The sequence below is a fragment of the Dermochelys coriacea genome, chromosome 1 (assembly GCF_009764565.3).
Source record: "Dermochelys coriacea isolate rDerCor1 chromosome 1, rDerCor1.pri.v4, whole genome shotgun sequence".
Taxonomy (NCBI): Eukaryota; Metazoa; Chordata; order Testudines; family Dermochelyidae; genus Dermochelys; species Dermochelys coriacea.
The window spans coordinates 42,299,455-42,320,002 of record NC_050068.2 but is presented as its reverse complement, the minus strand read 5'-3'; the positions used below and the strand labels follow the sequence as shown (position 1 = coordinate 42,320,002).

General features: G+C 41.2%; 1 protein-coding gene across 9 annotated transcripts in view; it reads left to right on the top strand.

Annotated features, from left to right (window-relative positions):
- Positions 1–13,634, top strand: part of SPATA13 (spermatogenesis associated 13) — a 132,779-nt gene extending 119,145 nt beyond the window's left edge. For all 9 annotated transcript variants that reach the window (XM_038407252.2, XM_038407284.2, XM_038407266.2 and 6 more), the window contains 2 exons: positions 6,290–6,364; positions 7,247–13,634. In XM_038407252.2, the coding sequence (XP_038263180.1) occupies positions 6,290–6,364; positions 7,247–7,428 (257 nt within the window). In that variant the 3' untranslated portion in view covers positions 7,429–13,634. The remainder of the gene's footprint in view (positions 1–6,289; positions 6,365–7,246) is intronic.
- Positions 13,635–20,548: the final 6,914 nt, after the last annotated feature.

Genomic DNA, 20,548 nt, shown 5'->3' with positions numbered 1-20,548 from the left:
CATTCTAGCTCCTGGCCAGACCCTGCACCCCAGCGTGCTTCTTCACCCCCAGCCCTGATCTCATCGCACTCCCACCCTCATCTCAGTGCAGAGAGAGGAAGAGAATGGCTAAAACCAGGGAGAAGGTAGGTACCTACTTTATGTGGACAGGGCTGGGATCCTAGATCAGCAGCGGGTTGAGCGGGGCCAGCAGCCGGGACCCTGGCTGGCAGGAGCCAGCAGCTGGAACCCCAGACCGGCAGTGGACTGAGCAGCAGCCCTGCTCAGCCCACTGCCAGTATGGGGTTCTGGCTGCCGGCCCCTTGCCAGCCGGGGTTCTGGCTGCTGGCCCCTTGCCAGCTGGGGTCCCAGCCGCAGGCCCCGCTCAGCCTGCTGCCGGCCTAGGTGAACGGAACCCCAGGCCGGCAGCGGGCTGAGTAGGCCAGCGGTGTAAGATCAGCATTTTAATTTAATTTAAAATGAAGCTTCTTAAACATTTTGAAAATCTTGTTTACATACGAGAATAGTTTAGTTATATAATATATAGACTTACAGTGCAAGACCTTATAAAAAATGTTAAAATGTATCATTGACACATGAAACCTTAAATTAAAGTGAATAAATGAAGTCTCGGCACACCACTTCTAAAAGGTTGCTGACCCCTGCACTACAGCAACAGCACTGCAGCTGCACTGCTGCAGCACTTCAGTGGAGACGCTGCCTATGCTGACAGGAGGGGTTCTCCCACTGGCACAAGTAATCCACCTTCCCGAGAAGTGGAAGCTAGGTCGATGCAAGAATTCTTCCATTGACCTAACACAGTCTGCATCTGGGATTAGGCTGGCTTAACTGCGTCGCTCAGGCGTGTGGATTTTTCACACCCCTGAGCTATGTAGCAGGGTTGATCTAACATTTTAGCGTGGACTACACCTTATATGTGAACTAGTGGTTGGCAGCCACTTTTCTAAAGAGCATTTTATTATAAAGCCAAGCAGTAGTATCCTTAGGTCTGTGCAACCAATGTAGTATAGCAGCACTCAGCCAAGTTACAGAGGAGGAAAGACCTAATCATAAGTGGGAGGTGAATGGGTAGGACGCTGCATGTCTGACATTGGATAGGGCCTTGCAAATCCTAGGGCCAGCTTTGGGCCAAAATGTATCCTGTGTGAGTGTGCATTTGGGATTTTAATTTAAAATAATGCTTGTTTCACAGTTTAATATTGGGCATAACAGCTTCAGTTTAATAAAATTAATGGTAAAAGATTCAGCAGAATTGCACCGAGAAAATAGAGACATAAGAAGACAGTAGTGACAGGAAACATAAAACTGATTTTTACATTCCTAAGGCAACAGTGGGAGGGAAAAAAATCCCTGTGTGTGTGTGTGTGTGTGTATAATGTATGATGGCTGCTCTCTGTTATGACATTTATCTTTAAGGGGGAAAGATGGGATAACTCATAAGTAACATTCTTCAGGACTGAAATGGCTCTAAATGACAGCAAATTAAAATCCAAAGTGCTCTGAATGTGATTTCCTGGATGACATAACTCACAAGTTATTAAAACTTTAACATGATTCAGAGCCTCATATTCCCAACCCATCCATAAAGTCAAAGCAATCCCTATATATGCTGAGGCCAATTCTGATCTCACACCAGTGCAACCCCATTGACTTTAATGGACTTCCTCTTGATTTACACCAGTGTAACTGAAACAAGAATCAGGCTTCTTGTGTATATATTATAGGTAGTGATTGTTCTCTGTTAGGCCATTATTTTCTTTCCTGCTGAGAGGCTCAATAGTTTATGGCTCTAAAGTTATCCTTCTCCTTATTCGTGAAAATAAATGTCATGAGTGATCAGTTGTCCCTCAACAACAAAAACACTACACACACACACACAACCACGTAATGAAAGAAAAAGTCAAGAAATTACCAGCTAATACTCCAACATCAGCCTTAACTTTCCCCCATGGACCATATATTACAAGTAGCCAAAGGCAGCTGGTACCCAAAATAAATGATGGAGCTGAGACAACTAAACAAACCACCTTGCAAATTAGTTTCCCTATTCTCCCTTGCTCTGCAGTGCACTGGGAACCTGTACGCCTGTTGGGCACCCCAGGCATTGTTTTCAGAAGCAGCTTCTACATGGAGTGCACACACTGCCCATGCACACATTTATCACTATTGAGCCCATCTCCAGACTACTGAATATTAGCTTAGCAGAGCTCTGAAACAATATGTGCATTGGGGCAGGATGGCTGACTGGGAAATAGAAGAACAGTGTAGTGCATTTGGGGACTAATATACAATCTATCCCATTTATCACAACAAAACGACTCAAACTAGCCCAAGCTGTCCAAAAAATGAGAGGGAATAATAGTGAATAGACTGTCACATCAAGGAGCAGGGCTCCCATTTACAAAACAAAATACAACATCCCCACCCTACCCCAGCCCCCACTTAATTTCCAAATTCTTGATGGGCCTTAGCTCCATTAAACCTGATGACTGGCCACATTGCAGTTGGGGATTTGTGAATTGGACTGGGTAAAAGGAGATCAACAGCTAGTCTTTGTCCATCTTTGGACCTTTCCAAGGTTCAGTTAGCTCTTCCACTTTAGCTTTGTGAGCCAAGATCTGAGCTCTTTACAGTTATAGCAGTTCCTTTCCGGGGGTTCCACAAAAATGGAACCAAGAGAGTATGCAGGACAGCCCAAATTTCTAGGAAGTAGCTGTGTTAGTCCCAGGATATTAGAGAGACAAGGCGGGTGAAATAATCTTTTATTGGACCAAATTTTGTTGGGTAAAAAACAAATAAGCTTTTGAAAGCTTGTCTCTCACCAAGCAGAAGTTAGTCCAATAAGAGTTATTATTTCACCCACCTTGTCAGCCCAAATACTACACATTTTAGGGATTTTGAAGCACATACTAGTGGACCCAGACAGTACTGGTATCTGCTGCTGCTGGCGCCTTCTGCTGCTGGCAGAGCTATGTACATTTCATCAAAACTCTGATGGTGGGAGAGAAGGTTTGGAACCTTCCTACAAGAAAACACATGGGTGATTGGGTGCTAAACCTTCCCCGAAAAGTAATATTGCAACAAAAATAGCCACATAAAAAGTCCTGAGATTGATAAGACTGAGGAATACTATTCTAAGGAAAGTTGCAGCAGCCAAATCCCTGAATTGTTTATTTTACATTTTATATTTTAATGTATAATCGTATGATTTAACTGGCTGTGGGCAATATAATAATGAAGATAATAACTTAGCATTTATAGAGGGCCTGATCATGCATATCTTATAGTCCCAACATTTCCATTGTGTTCAATGCAAGGAGTGCAAGTTAGGGCTTTATATCTACAAAACGTTGTACAAACATTAATTAGTGATGTGTGTAGCAAATAAAAACAGAACAGTAAGAAAATATATTTTCTATAACGTTAGATTCATAAATCCAGCTTTTTATATCACTGGATATGTGTGTGAAATGTAAACTGCTGTAAAATATCTTTTATTAAACATTTCAAATGCTTGTTCAGACCAGGAGCACCAGAAGCTCCCTAGAAGTTGGAGGAGGTACCAGCATCCAAAACATGGCTCTGCCCCCGCTCCTCCTCTTACCCCCGAGGTCCCACCCCCCATCGCTTGTCCTTAAGGCAGGTAAAAGGTAGGAGGCCATAGCCCTCCCACTTTTAAAAGTGATGGGGCCATGCCACCTGGCCACTCCATTCCAGCACCCATGGTTCAGACCTAGTAGTACCCCATGTTATATAGGTATCTTTATGCTATAGAAGGGATGGTTCAAATTTAATGTCCAAAACCACTTAATTTATGTTGATATGCCCTCATAAGTCTCTATGGCTTGGATCTCTTCTTCATTACCCAGGAGAGTTTGTTTTCTAAAAATTTCACTTTTTTGGCATAGTTGAACACTATCCTTTAGCCAAAGCCAGTGGAAGACCTCTGGTATTCTCAACCTTGAACATCTTGTTTGATTTTGTAATTTATCATGCTGGAATTCAGATGAAGTCTCTAATTTAAGTATTCAAGGAACAAATAAATCACTCTTCAAATTCTAAAGCTTGAATGACTAGTTCTGTTTTCAAAGACATTTCAGTAGAGGTCAGAGCCTCCCAAACCATATCCAGCTCTTCTGAGATATTCTGAGTGCATGCTGGGAATGGGCCACAACCAGCAGCTCTTTCTCCAAAACCACTAATGGTAGATCTAAGAAAACAGTCTGCTTCCTGCTGCTGCAACTTTTTGATTTCTTTGGCTGCTTTTTTGTCTCCAGGAAGAGAAAAAAGAATTGAATAATTACAAATGAAATAAAAGGAGTAACCAGTAACTGAAAGGGGAAGGCCAGATTATATTAAAAACAGTCACTCGAGGGATGTAACTCCTCCATGAACACAGGCCAGAAAGTGCAGGGAATTCAAAATAATTGAAAAGTGTGAATGAAGAGCAGAATGAAATCCAAGTGGCTGTTTTGTTGGGCCAGCTGGATTTGGGTTGCAGCACTTTGCAGTCCATTGTATATATGAGAAGCAACACACACACACCTTTTTAGTTGTGCTAATATAACACATTCATGTGCTGCAAACAATATGCACAGTTACTAGATGAATCTCACACATAGTTGGGGATTGGTCCCGCTTTGAGCAGGGGATTGGACTAGATGACCTCCTGAGGTCCCTTCCAACCCTGAATTCTATGATAGGGAGAGGGACTAGAACATCAGTACTTGAACTCCAAAAACATAGTCCTTTAGATGTAAGGAAAAATTGCTCTAGCTACACTAATAGGAGGTGCCTGTCCTCTCTGGGAGCCAGCCTCTCTCAGCCACATTGAAATCCCTCATACACTTAACACTACTACAGTATGATGGGATAACATGATTTTGGCAATTAATTGATCTTTAAATATTCATGGTAAATAGGCCCAATGGCCTGTGATGGGATGTTAGATGGGGTGGGATCTGAGTTACTACAGAGAATTCTTTCCTGGGTATCTGGCTGGTGAATCTTGCCCATATGCTCAGGGTTTAGCTGATCGCCATATTTGGGGTTGGGAAGGAATTTTCCTCCAGGGCAGATTGGAAGAAGCCCTGAAGGTTTTTCGCCTTCCTCTGTAGCATGGGGCACGGGTCACTTGATGGAGGATTCTCTGCTCCTTGAAGTCTTTAAACCAGGATTTGAGGACTTCAATAGCTCAGACATAGGTGAGGTTTTTCACAGGAGTGGGTGGGTGAGATTCTGTGGCCTGCATTGTGCAGGAGGTCAGACTAGATGATCAGAATGGTCCATTCTGACCTTAATATCTATGAATCTATTACAGTAAATTGTTAGGTTAGACCAGATATCATGTAACATGACCATGTAAGTGTGTAAACAAGTGTATTTAATATCCCTCACTACACTGACATGCATAACACCCAGCAAAGAAGGCTATAAGCTCATCTTGCAGTACTGTACAGCAGTTAAAAGAAACCACCACCTGGTTTGTTCAAACTGAAGACATTAAATTTTGTAAAATGCCAGTTTAACAGTGACGTAGTTTGAAATTCATTCATATTCTTAGAGGAGCTTTTCAGCTTTTAAAATATACATTTTTATTAAATTTGGATCAACATAAATAAAATGCATACCATAAATACAGTAAACACAGGAACAGCAAATATTGGAGTGTTGGTCTGCGGAAAATGGGTTCAGTTTTCTTTTACAGAATACAAGCAGGATTATGTCTATACATACTGTGACATTGCTTTTCTCTTACCGGCTTTACACCAGTATAACTCTAATGACTTCATTTAGTTATCCCAGGTTTACCCCAGTGTGAGTGAGAAGAGAATCAAGCCTTGTATTTCTCTCTACTAGCAATCCAATAACTGGTTTGTGGATCCATTGGCCCCCAAAGTGTCATAAATCCACATAATCTCCCTAGGTGTTAGTTTGCTTTGTCATCCCTAATTTAGCTGTCAGAGTTGTAAAATGACGTAGCTAGTCAGTTCCCCAAAGACCACCAGCTGAAGATAATTATTTCAGCACAGGTTGGCATCAATTTGTGCTCAAAGGGCCAAATTAGTATCTAAGTTATGCCAATGCAATGCCAGAGTTAAACTGGTGAAACAGTAAAATCTGGACCTGTATTTCTCAAGAACATATGGTACATTACTAATAAGAATTATTTAAAAATCACTAAAGTAACATTTTAAAATAGTGTTTGCTCAAATGTTTTTAATTTACTGTTATCAAATAGCAGATACAATATCTTAATACTGAGACCCTCATGTACTTTCAAATCCAGGAATGGAAATCTCAGAAAATCAAAAGAAACAAGCCATGCAAAATGCCAGAAAATCAAGGCATGGAAAAATTAAAGGTGAGTATTTAAGTACTGTTGTAAGTTTTAAATATATTATTTAAACATTTCTAGAATTCAACACTGTTGATTTAAAATATTTCTTGGACCCAGATTTTGTTGTGTTCAAAATAAAATTCTAAATTGTTTTGTGTGTGTGAGAGAGAGATTTGGATCACTTTTTGATGAGTTGAGCAGCTGGGAGTCAAATGGATCTCAGTGGGCAGTTTGTGGGGGTGCTTTCCTGGAAGGTTGAAAGAGGCATGACTTTTGTCTTTGTTCAAATGCATCAGTGTCAAAATTTTGATCTGCAGTTGAGACATTCTTATGTGCATATTAATATGTAAACATATCTATCACTCAATAGATATGAATGAATGGCATGTTACAAATTGGGTCAGATTTTCAGGGCAATGGCTGTAAAATATTGATCGGGAGATTGTGATCACAATACTCAAATGTTAAATTCTGAGAGCATTACCTTGGAAAACTGTTTTCCCTTCCAAGGTACCTTTTCTTCACCAGTAAGAACATTTTACATAATCTTACCCAGCTATTGCTTAAAAAGTCAAAGTATCTGCTACATTAGCCAGCTTTCCTCTTAAAAGCACAATGCTCCTGAACATGTTGCCTGGTTTTGTGAAACTACTGCTGATTTTCTGGACAATACTGTAAAGTTATTTTAGGTCATACAATTATTTGTTTTTTACCCGATCAAAATTAAGACCAAAATAGAAAAGTGGAAAGTCAGATATGGTAAGATCTGATCTACTCCTATTGAATATGATGGCAAGATTCAGATTTCACTGAGAGCTGCATTTGGCCCATATGCTCTGTGCATTTTCTCTGGGTTGATGACTTTGTCATTTGTCTAACACATTCTTAAATTTTTTCCTTCTGCAGGTATAAGTTATAATGGATGTCCCATGCCTCCTCCACACCAGAGTTTACATCCTATTCATCAACGCCACATCACTGTGCCCACCAGCATTCCACAGCAGCAGGTTTTTGCCCTGGCAGAACCCAAACGAAAGCCATCCCTTTTCTGGCACACTTTCAACAAACTTACCCCATTCAAGAAGTGAGAGGGCTAAAGTCATTGGAAGGACACTGGCTGAAGGAGAGATGTCTACCTGAGAAGAACCTTTGGGACACAGCTGAATATGTTTGAGCTGGAAAACTGTGAATCCTCTCTTTTGGAGGGAAATACTTGGGCTATGCCTGAGCCAAAACATCACCTTTGTCTAGAAGGAAAATGAAGTTCATGAGGTTCTATGATGAAGAATCCAGATGCTTCTGAAGTAAATGTTGACATGCATCAATGAGCATTGCTAATGAGGAGCACATCACTTGATGACGAAGGCAAATTGCTGTTATTCTATAGTAGCAGCATCTAATCTCTCTTTTTAGTCACACTACATTAATGGTAGGGTCATTTGAACATTTCATTTTTCTTAATAGTGAATTGATGGCAAAATTTAGGAGTAGGAAGGAATTCTTCCCTCAGGACATATTGGCAAGGGACTTTAGGAGAATTTTCTCCATCCTTTGGATCACTGAGCAGGGGTCATCCATCGGGATCAGATGAGTGAATCTCACCTGATTTCATTTGATGTGATGCAGAAACTAGTGGACCTCAACACTTCCTGTCTTTTTCAGTGTTCCTGTACATTTGCCAAATGGCAATAGGAAGTCCCGCAAGGCCTTATCTTCTAGGTTAGAATAGAGACATTTTTTGACTCCATATTACGGAAAAATGAACAAAAAAAGACTGCAAGGATTTATGTATTTACTGCAATAAGAACCGGAAAGAGGAAGGACCCACCGAATGATTCTTTCCAACTAAGGAATCATACTGCATTCTTGCAAGCGTTGCCATATACATTTCATTTCTTGCCCACACCTCCTATCCTGTGAGACTCGTCTCTGTAATTTCAATATGGCTGTCTTTCATTATAAAAACTAAAGTGTTTTGTTTTTTTAATCAAATGAAGATAATGTGAACATACAAAAATACCAGGTTAAGGAACCATGAGAGACTACTAGATAGTTTTGGTTATATAATTCACACTGTAAATTCTATCTGCATACAACTTTCCAGATAAAGTGTATGAACTGTAACAAAAGTGTCCATCAAGTTCCTGAAGCTGTCTTTGATTCTGAGCCTCTTACACATCAGTCAAGTGATGGTGGGTTTTATTACTTCAAAATATTAAAGAGAAGATGCCACCAGTATTGATAAAGGACATTGGTGGAATCAGAAATGGGCTTTGACTGAGAACCATCAGTTTCTCTTGGAGAAGGATGACCTTTTTTTGTGCTAAGGTCAGCTCTGGCCAGGATCTGTAGTATATGGTTTGCACTGCCCTATTTTGCTTTGCTTGTGACATGAAGTTGATTTGAAAGAATACCCTTAAAAAATCCAGTATGAGAAAACAGTATCTTGGAACTGGCAGCACTGATCATTTTTCTCAGTGGTCATGTGTAATGCTAATAAGAGTTACTAACAAGTATGGAGAAGAGACTCCATAGGTTTCAGCACTGGTTTGTAAAGGATTTATTTCAAATATTTTCCCATTACAAGATTGCTATGCTGCTGATTAGGGGCATTATCTAATAATAAAAGTAGTTCCAGGAGTGTTCTTTGACAAATGAACATAATCTTCTTTGCCATGAATGTGTAAAAATATGTGAAGAACAAATAATAGGTTAACGGGCAGGCATCTTATCGACAATGTAAAAAGCCTTATTTTAAACTTTGCTGTTGTTACTCTCTCTGTTTTTACTTGTAGCCAGTCTTGTAGAATCCAAAAGTTGGAGTGTAAAATAATTTAATAACCATGGTAGCTTCTACAAAGCATGAACAAGCTCACTAAGGATGCACACTAATAAATGTTTGTCAATACATGTGTTAAAAAAAACTTCAATTTTTGATGGACACAGACATGACCTTTTACTAACAAGTGGTTTTAACTTTAAGTGATGCATTTTGGGAACAGTACATTTGAAATACCTTCTGTACATAGCTTATCAATAACTGGGAAGATCTGCTGATGCTGAACTCAATTGTCCAGTGTGTGATGAACCTTAGTGCTTGTGTTTTTTTCATATTTATTGGTGGAGTGAAAACCTGAAATGTTTACGAACTGCTTCATGGCAAGTCAAATTATTCACAGGCATTTTTTTTCCTAAGCAATGATCCAATTTGGAAAAAAAAAGCGTGTGGGAAAGTCAGCGAAATAACTTGCTGGGTGCTTTGAGGGTATTTTTTTAATGTCTGTGTAAAATAAGCCACCTCCTTTCAGATTTTTTAAAGATAATTCTGAATGTTCAGTGTAAGTATAAGGACTATATTTCCAGATGAAGGCACCTAACTTGTGCTCCCACTAAAATGGGGTAGCCATGTTGTACTTCTCAGTAGCCATTTGTCTTAACAGTTGCCCAGTTCTGCTGTAGTAGTGCAAGTTATGCGCATGCAGATGTTTTTGAAGTCCTAGCTTCTCCACACACATTTGGAAAGTTTTGCCCTAGACACAAGAAAAGACTCTTGGACTGCACTGTACACCCAGCTGTTCCTCCACCCCGTCAGCTTTCTATGTCATACTGGCATGAGCCTAAAGCGTTTGAGAGGCGCATCCATGGTTACACATTTGTCTTAGATAAAACTTATTCCACTCCAAAAAGCTAGTTCCTGTGGCAATAGTGGAAAGAAAATTAGATTTCTGAATGAACTTACTCACATGTGAATACCTACAAAGGCTCTTCTTTGCACAGCAGTGCTTAGCCTTGGGAATGAAGGCAAAGGTTTGAATGTGTTTTTGGATGCACGAGTTCCTTTCTTCAGGAGAACCTCATTCATTTCAACTAGATGCAAGGCAAAGCATTTCATGATGCAGATTATTCAGGATAGGTTTTATGTACAGTATATTGCATTTTATCTGGTTTATTGGTTTATTTATCATCTTCTGTGTGTCTTTCCATGCAGCCTAATCTTGCACCAGGTGGGAAAAAGAGAGAGCAATATGGCATGTTTATGTACATTTTATTGGCTAATTTATTCATCCGTGGTCTAAGAATGTGCTCACTTGATGGCAGGATGACACAAAATGGGCCAAAGGGAGACTCCATCACAGGGTTTTGAAGATATCATAGTTAAACACTGTTACATTATCTAACAATCAAAGCACCTATTAACCAAGAAGTTCAGCATGATTGTAGAGTCTTTATGGAAGAACAGTTGCAAATTAAATATGATGGCTAGTAGTTTATCAAAATTTACCTTGAAAATAACTTTGTTATTGTCTTACTCCTGATGAAATGGCTTTTCATGTGCATATCAATAGAAAAATCAGAATTCAATAGCCATTAATTTCATCCCACTTTTCTTTGCTTTAAGTTATTTCATGTTCTAGTGCAACAATTAAGCACAGCTGTGCCTCATGTAGATAAAGCACAGCTGGGGAGAGCCTTCCTTATTACCTATTGAGCAGATAACCTCAGACTTTTAGCTTGAAAAGCATTAAAACAATCTTCCTCGAATGTGTTTTCTTTGGGTTAGTATAATGCCAAAATATAACTACATCTAAGAGATTTGATCTTACTACAAAATAAGTTTGTTTTACAAATGGCTTTTGCCATGCTGAATTGCACATTGATTTTAACAGTAAAAAGCAGTGAAGGAGTTTGAAGATAGACTACATGAATATTCCACATTTAGTTATTTTTTATATTATCATAACTTGGAGTTTGGGAGCCAAAGGTTCTTAGCCATAACGAATACAGTACCTTTCATTGACGGCCTTCGTTTTCTATGTCTGTGGCATTTGTATTTACGAGATACCTTCTGAATGATCCTGTAATTTAAGACTTTTTGTTGTAAATATTAGAGATGACTTGCATATGTATTTTACTTGACAAATGTTTCTCTAACATTTTATCTGATGTACATGCTTTATGCATTTTACCATCTGTGTGCTGTTACACATTGTAAATCAAGTGTCATGGCTACAGAACAGATGAATTGGCTGTTGACAGCTAAAGTACAATGTATAGGACTGCGGTGACTTCTTCTGAAGTAATCAGTGTGTTGCAAGATTTATTTCCGCTCAGTACGTGGTTTGTCAAAATGAATCTATTTTCTGGAAATGAGTACAAACCTACATTTGTATTATTTTGTTCTCACTATATGTTTTAATTAAATAATGTACAAAGCTGAAATTCCTCAGCAGTTTGTCTTATAAAATTATATTGTGCAGTTTTTAAAAATGGTGGCTGGTTTTGTTGTCTCTTAAATCTTTTCACTGGGGTTTTAAATACTTCTAATATCATATTTCTTTAGAGAAAAAATGTCATGTCCTCCTCTATTGGTTTTATGATTATACCCCCACACTGTATAGCCTGGACTAATTTTAAACAAAACCACTTAAGTTTGACTCCAGATTTTAACTCCTCATCATTAAGAAAATATTTTAAACCTGGTTTTGCCCCAAATACATGTCTCTACCATCATTGCTCCTTGCCACCTTTCGTCAGACGGACAGTACCCATCAGTCCCCTTTGGAAGTAAATATAAGCATAGCATTTTCTGGGACTAATGAAATTGGTGCTGAACAGAGGATAATTCCATTTTTCAACAACTTTTGGGGTTTCAAAATTTTCCCTTCCACATGGGAATAAAAACAATATTTTTAACGTTTTTTCTAAAATGGAATTATGACAGGGGAGGTGTACGTGTGTGCATGCACATGCATGCTATGGGTTGGACAGTGGGTAGAGTTGTAGGAGACCCAGATCCAAATCCCTGCTCTGCCTAATTCAGAGCAGTTTTTTATCCCAGATTTCTCTGCTTCAGGCGCAGAAGGGACTTATCACAGCTGGGATGTGGGCAGTCTGACTTAATGGTTGGAGCAGGATTTGGGAGTCAGGCCGAGACATATACTAGGTCAGAGGGCAAACTGAGTGTCAGGAGCCTGAAAGGGTCAGGTTACCAGGAGATAAGCAGCAGGAACAGGTATTGCAAGGGAAGCAGCCCTGAGCAGGCCAAACACAGTTGCATGGACAACTTTCTGTTCCTGTGCTTGGGTTAAATTGAGGCTGGGGACCAATCCAGACCTCCAGGGTTCCACCAATCAGAGCCTAGGACTACAGTCCTCTACTAGAATTCAGCTCTGTTATTCTAGCAGCTCTTAGCAGGTCCCAGGATGGCAGGTTGGGACTACCTAGTTCATAAGAGCCCTGTGGGCCAGGGTGCAAGACCCCTGGTCCCTGTCAGGGCTTAAGTCCCACATCCCTCGCTACCAGGCTACAGAGCAGAGGGAGAGTCTTTCTCTCTCCCTCAGAATGAAAAAAAAAACCCTTTTGACTAAATCACCACAAAATGTTTTGTCTTTGAAAGAGCATATGTTACAGAAATTTCATGTCAAAAATATTCTGACCTGCTCTTGTGTTGGCAGAATGATAGGGCTTGCAAATTCCTTTCCCTTCCTCTTAAAACTCGAATGTTTGACTTCCACCATTTGGCTGCCCCAGAAAATGAGAATTAAATGGGCCTTTCAAAGCCAGGGTCTCCCGTGTGGCATTGAAACAAACAGATTGTATCAAGGCCCTAAACTGTGTAGTTTCTTGCATTGTTACCAACTGCATAAATAGCCTACAAGGACTCTCTTCTCAGATAGCACGCTCAGGTGGCAGTCCCAATGGGCTATTGCTGTACACAGGAAATGTATAATTGTAATGTGTCTCTTCTCTCCTCTCCTCACCATCTTGGGTGTTCAGATACCACAGTGAGGTGCACAATATGAATAAACAGAAAGCTAATGGTATGAAGCTTGAGGAAATAAAGGAGCTACACATTGCAGTCAGTCTTCTCAGAAGTCTGAAATTCAACTGGGTGCAGTGGGCATATTCCTGCTCTTAAATTCTCAAGTATCTTGAAATTAGGACCCAATCCTGTGAAGTGTTCAGGGCCCTTAACTCCTGTTTGTCTTCGCTGAGGATTAGCACCAACGAGAAAGGGGCTTTAAGTTCATATGCATATGTATATGCATATTATACTGCCAGTTGATTTCAAAGGGCACGTGGTCACACATCACTGGGTAACTTAAGACAAGGATTTGGACCTTTGTATATAGCCTCAAAGAAGGAAGCAAAATATTAAATATTTAGACTGAAATAAACAACTCCAGGAAAATATACATTTGCTATGTGTTAAATGTAACCTGCAAAGAAAAATAATTCGATTTTTCCTTTTTTAAAAATTGTTTGTGATGCATAAAGGTGGTTTGAAATGTTGGATTTTTGTCCCTTGCATATTTTTTAAAAAATTAAAATTAGAAATTCAGTTCTCTACCTGATGTTTCCTTGAAGACACTAGGACTGAATGGAGAACCTGTAGAATTATAAGGGCAAGCGTGTCCTGATCACACAAACTGCCATCATAAAAACTGGCTTTTTGATGGGCCAGACCACAAAGATAGCTTCGCTATAGAGAGAGTCAGAGATGTTTCCTATTTGGAAAGCTGAGCACCATCGGCTGGAAATTCTTATGCTGCCACTAATAAATATTTCGGTTTGTGATGGGGCATTCACCTCTCGTCAGTGCTTCCTGTCAGCTGGGCATGGTGCTCCAACCTTTCTGCTCCTGGTGCCCCCTGTAGGTTCTTGGCCTCATTAGGTGGATCTTTAGCTGCTCAGTCCTTCAGGCAAGACACACAATCTGAAATGGATGAACCCTTTCTGGGGCAAGGAAAGTCCAACAAACTATCTGCCCTTATTAGGATCTTCAGCTCTGTCTGTGGGCTCTTTGAATCCATCCCCTTTCTCAGGCTTTTACTAAAGAGTCCAACCAGAACTGTGGGTCAGCCCTCACCAGGGTCTTCAGCCCCATCTGTGGACCTGGTTGCGTTCCAGCCCCTTTCTTGGGCCTTTAGGTAAAAGTCTTGTCCCGTTTGCAGGACTTAAGCAACTTCCCCACAGGGACTCAGGCCTGCCTAGTATGCCAGGTCCCAACCCAGGGACCCTGTAAACAGCAGTCACATATGCTTCCCTTAATAGTTGCTGCTGCTGCTTCATTCCCTGGGCTGCTTCCCACTCACTCCTGTCACCTTCACCCGTTACCTTAAGGTTACAGTACTTGGGTTCTCTCCATTTTATCCCTGCTTGAGCAGGGTCTCTCACAGGCTGCCTTGACTGGAGAGTTTCACTATCTACCATCCCTTCCTCAACCTTCTTGTCCCAACCAGCAACTGAGCCCCTGCAGCTCCTTTTATCTGAGCCTGCTGCAATCTGATTGGCTGCCTCTCTGCAGCCTTTCGAGACAGGCCTGGAGGACCCACATTCACGGCGCCTTTCCTGGGGACCATGAGGCCTCCAGCAAAGGGCCAGGTACACCCCATCACAAGGTTTCAGTACAAAAGAAATGGGTATGAGGCAGAATCTACCATTTACACAGCAAGCCCTCAGCAGATCAATACAGCGCCCATGCAATACAGCGCCCATGATGATAGCTTGTATCTTCCATCTACCTGCTATCTGTTTCCTTCTCTTTAGTCTTTATGTTAAATTTTACTCTTGGAGTGTAATTTGCGACCTGGGATATTTTTTACTTGATGGCTCATTTTAATGTATTGTGTTACTCAGATAGTGCCAGTAGCATGATAGGTACTTTGCAGGCCAGTAAAGGGTTACTGACTTGTACATTACAGGAGTGTTGTGACAGCAAAGTTCAGAGCAGTGTGTGTGAGAAGAAAAGAGGTTAGCAAAGAGAGGGGCATAGCTGCCCTTGTTAGGCCACAAAATCCTCCTGCCCTTTCCAGACCATGTCATTTGAGTGCACATGGTGGATTTTTTGATTATTATTTAACTATTTCAGGCCAATCATTAATAGAAAGTCCTCAATTGGGATCCCTGGCTGCTTCTGTAATAACCACGACCTTAATGGGCTCCCAGACTAAGACTCTTTTTTACTAAATTCAGGCGGCCAACTTGCAGCAAAACACTGAAACACATTACTGCTAGAACTGTATTCACCTGAATTTTACAAGGAAGAAAAGAGCATTATGAAGAACTTATATAGGATTCCTCCTTCCTTGTGATTTTCTTGAAACTGGTGCTGGGGAAAGGAGGAGCACTAGCACCAAGCCCCTCTGAGGCCAGGATAGAGAGAGGCTGGAGTGCAGTGTGCCTGTGTCTGGGCTTTAGGACTTGAGGAAGGAGATCCAGAAATTAAGATAAGGTGAATTTGGACACTGCGTGAAACAGTTTAGGCAAAGTAAGAATGGGCCTGAACCTGGCCTGGAGACTATATATGGAGCATTGTCTGGCAGCCAGCTTCTCTCTCCTCATGGTCTATTCTACACTGGTAGGTCCTGGATCGGGATATCAAAACTCACCATCACTCATGAAATCAGAGTAAAATCCCTACGCAAAAGTTCCATGTAGACCGAGTCTTTTCAGTACACCAATTAAAAGCTCAGTTCAGAACAGCTGAATAGTTTCAGAAAGGACTGTATCACCATCTTGTGGCAATATCAAATATTACTGGCAATGTGCTGCACTATCTAAGGCCTTGTTCTACCTTTGATATGACGTGGTGTGCTTCAGGAAACATGTTCTTCTTTCTCTGAATGAAGTTCCCTGGCCTGCCTTCATGCTCATGAAAAGCAGAAATGGTAGCAAACAAAGACTCTTTGAACCTTAGGTGTCCTTAACACTATAGATAAAGAAATCTTGGCTAGCAAGATAGGGGCTCTACCTGCAATCACATACAAAATATCTTAGGGCCTGTCACAAGTGGGGATTAATATATATAGAAATATTAATTGACATACAGAAAAACACCTAAGCCAGTGCCCACCCCTCCTAGGATCGTAGCTACAGTGTCTCTTTTGCTCAATCTAGAGTTCCTCATCTTGATGCTGTCCAGCCAGGAGCACCATCCCACCCGGAGTGGCATTGCATACGGGTACACTCTTATATGGTACCACAGAGATATCTAACTGAAGTGGCATTATAATTTTTTTCAGAGAGTAACGAGGGTTGATCAGCAGTAGTCTTTTTACGTCCCTCTTAACCACCATAGACCCGATATAACTTTTATATGGTCTACGAACAACAATAACTTCCTTGACCTTCCTGACACCATACAGGCCCATGAAAACCCATTTACCTGTATCGTTTACATTTACATCTACATCAATGCTACCTGTGCACCTAACACTGAATGTAACATTTCCATAGTCACAAAATTTGTTCTTATTCTGCAAACCAATCTAACATTTGTGAAGTTGATATATTGCATGTGTCTAGTAAACATTTGAACAGGGGCATACAAATTAATCTCTGCATCTCTTATTTGATATTGGATATTGATTACAATATCAATAGTGTGTACCCCAACTTTCATCCAACTATTCACATTTGTTTCCACATATGAACAAAGGGAAGCATTGTGTGCTGCCACTTGCATAGTGCAGCCGGTGAGAAAGGTATCACTAATTATCCACTTGCATCCAACATCTGGTCTATACACAGATGCAAGCGTGTCCCCATTAACATCTTCTAGGATTACATTTGGCTCACCTTTCTCTACCATGAAGGCAGTCATAGTCCTTCCACTGCACTTGTCTTCCCAGACCATGTAGCAATAGCTCAGTAGTTCATATGCGTATATTGCTACGGTGCCGTTAATTTGAAGAGGCATTCCTTGGACTACATAACTGTTATTAGCCTCACAACTGAAATGGTCACTGGTGTTAACAATCACTGCATTTCCAACATGCAGGACCATAGACATAAACAAATACAGCAGAGCATTTTTCTGTGGCACCTAGAAAGCAAAGAAAGAAAAGGGGACGGGTTACTATATTTAGCGCTGATAGAGCTTACTGGGACTCACATCGTAGAAGCCTGTGCTTTCCTCCTCGGCAAGTAGTATGACAGAGCTCACCTCTTCTTTCCCCTCGTTTATTGGCCCTTCCAGTTCTTCAACTGGGAAGAGTGAAACCACTTTAAGACCTGCTTCTTTTTCCCTCTAATTTCAACCTAGTAAATGGTGGAACTTGCTTTATTAACAATAACAACAGGGGCCAGCCACCTGGGGCTCAATACATGTTTTTTCTCTTAGTATAACCTATACAGCACTCTGTTCCCAATGTTCCACTCAGTTACCTTCAAAGTTTCCCCCAGCTGTTTGTCCATTAGCTTTCTGTTCACCTTCAGGTTAATCACAACCTGCCTCTGGATCTTACTGATGGAATCAAACAACTTACTCATGAACTGATCCGTCAGAACCACAGCTGATAATCCTCAGGTGGCATTCCACCTAGCTACCACTGCTCTGGGATCTTCATGAGTCTACCTGTCAGGACCTTGTGAGGTGTAAAGCCAGGCGAAGTTACCATTGACCTTTGTGCCATGAGAATCTGTGGGAGCTTTTGATCCCAATCTTTACCTGATTCTTTCATTATCTTCCACTTGGCACACGCTGAAATTGCTGCCATAACCTCCTGAAACTTCGCCATCACCAGCACCATCCGGGGAGCTACCTTGTTAAGCTCTTGATAGTCCACTGTGAGCCTCCAGGTCTTCTTGTCAGCTTTTAGCACAAGCCATATTGGTGAATTACACGGACTAACTGTTTACACCAATACTTCTTGTTCCAGAAGGGCATCAATGGTCTCTTTGATCTCTTCCTTAGCATTCTTGGCATATCTGTATTGCTTCTGGGGTTCTGAATCGGAACCCAGCACCACCACCTCTGCAGTGATCTTACTGCACTGTAGCTTGTTCTTTGCGAAAGCTTTTGGGTATCTGACTGCCACTTCTGTGATCTCTTGCTCCCATTTAGGAATCACCAATTCCTCTGGAACCTTGAGTGCAGCTAGAACAACGCTTCCTCAGCTCTCGTCCCCTAATGCCCCTACTCTACTTGCGCTACATTGATGACATCTTCATCATCTGGACCCATGGAAAAGAAGCTCTTGAGGAATTCCACCATGATTTCAACAATTTCCATCCCACCATCAACCTCAGCCTGGACCAGTCCACACAAGAGATCCACTTCCTGGACACTACGGTGCTAATAAGCGATGGTCACATAAACACCACCCTATATCGGAAACCTACTCACCGCTATTCCTACCTACATGCCTCTAGCTTTCATCCAGATCATACCACTCGATCCATTGTCTACAGCCAAGCGCTACGATATAACCGCATTTGCTCCAACCCCTCAGACAGAGACAAACACCTACAAGATCTCTATCATGCATTCCTACAACTACAATACCCACCTGCTGAAGTGAATAAACAGATTGACAGAGCCAGAGAGTACCCAGAAGTCACCTACTACAGGACAGGCCCAACAAAGAAAACAACAGAACGCCACTAGCCATCACCTTCAGCCCCCAACTAAAACCTCTCCAACGCATCATCAAGGATCTACAACCTATCCTGAAGGACGAGCCATCACTCTCACAGATCTTGGGAGACAGACCAGTCCTTGCTTACAGACAGCCCCCCATCTGAAGCAATACTCACCAGCAACCACACACCACACAACAGAACCACTAACCCAGGAACCTATCCTTGCAACAAAGCCCGTTGCCAACTCTGTCCACATATCTATTCAGGGGATACCATCATAGGGCCTAATCACATCAGCCACACTATCAGAGGCTCGTTCACCTGCGCATCTACCATTGTGATATATGCCATCATGTGCCAGCAATGCCCCTCTGCCATGTACATTGGCCAAACTGGACAGTCTCTACGTAAAAGAATGAATGGACAGAAATCAGACGTCAAGAATTATAACATTCAAAAACCAGTTGGAGAACACTTCAATCTCTCTGGTCACTCGATCACAGACCTAAGAGTGGGTATACTTCAACAAAAAAGCTTCAAAAACAGACTCCAACGAGAGACTGCTGAATTGGAATTAATTTGCAAACTGGATACAATTAACTTAGGCTTGAATAGAGACTGGGAATGGATGAGTCATTACACAAAGTAAAACTATTTCCCCATGGTATTTCTCCCTCCCACCCCACCCCCCACTGTTCCTCTGATATTCTTGTTAACTGCTGGAATTAGCCTACCTGCTTGTCACCATGAAAGGTTTTCCTCCTTCCCCCCCTGCTGTTGGTGATGGCTTATTTTAAGTGATCACTCCGTACAGTGTGTATGATAAACCCATTGTTTCATGTTCTCTGTGTGTGTGTATATAAATCTCTCCTCTGTTTTTTCCACCAAATGCATCCGATGAAGTGAGCTGTAGCTCACGAAAGCTTATGCTCTAATAAATTTGTTAGTCTCTAAGGTGCCACCGGTACTCCTTTTCTTTTTGCGAATACAGACTAACACGGCTGCTACTCTGAAATCAGTGAGAAGCAGGGACAACAAATCCTCCTGCTGATGTTTTGTCCTGAACCAATACTCTATTGGGCAAATAATACTGCATCAAGCTTAATTTTTTGTTAGTTTAGAATTCCTCTGTATTCCTGCATAGATCAATCTTAATAGTAGTTATACACTCTTTTAGTTACAGTAGCTATTCATAATTGGTTTTGTTTTTTATTTTCATTATTAAATGTTAATCCTAGCTCATCTCTAGAGACACAGCCATGCTCTGAAGAGTTTATCTTAAACTCCTCTGTCCCAAACACTTAATTTATATATTAGACTGTTCTAACCTATTACTGTTGGGTTTTGTTTTTTAAATACATAAATTAAAAAAATTAGACCATGATCGCGATCTATCAATCCTAATTTATGTAAGTTATCTTTAAGCAAACAGTCCCAACTGCCATTGATTTCAATGAGACTCCTTGCATAGGTAATGGCTACTCACATAAGTAAATGTCTGCAGGATTGGGCCCAGTTGTTCTCTGCTTTTACATAGGGCCCTAACAAATTCACAGCCATGAAAAAATGCATCACAGATCATGAAATCCATTTCTCAAATTGGGGATCCTGACCCAAAAGGGAGTTGCAGAGGGGTCGCAAGGTTATTTTAGGGGTTGTCTTATTGCCACCCTTACTTCTGCGCTGCCTTCAGAGCTGAGCGACCAGAGAGTGGAGGCTTTTGGCCGGGTGCCCAGCTATGAAGATGGCGCCCTGCCATACCATGCCACCCTTACTTCTGCACTGATACCTTCAGAGCTGGGCAGCTGGAAAGTGGCAGCTGCTGACCGAAGGCCCAGCTCT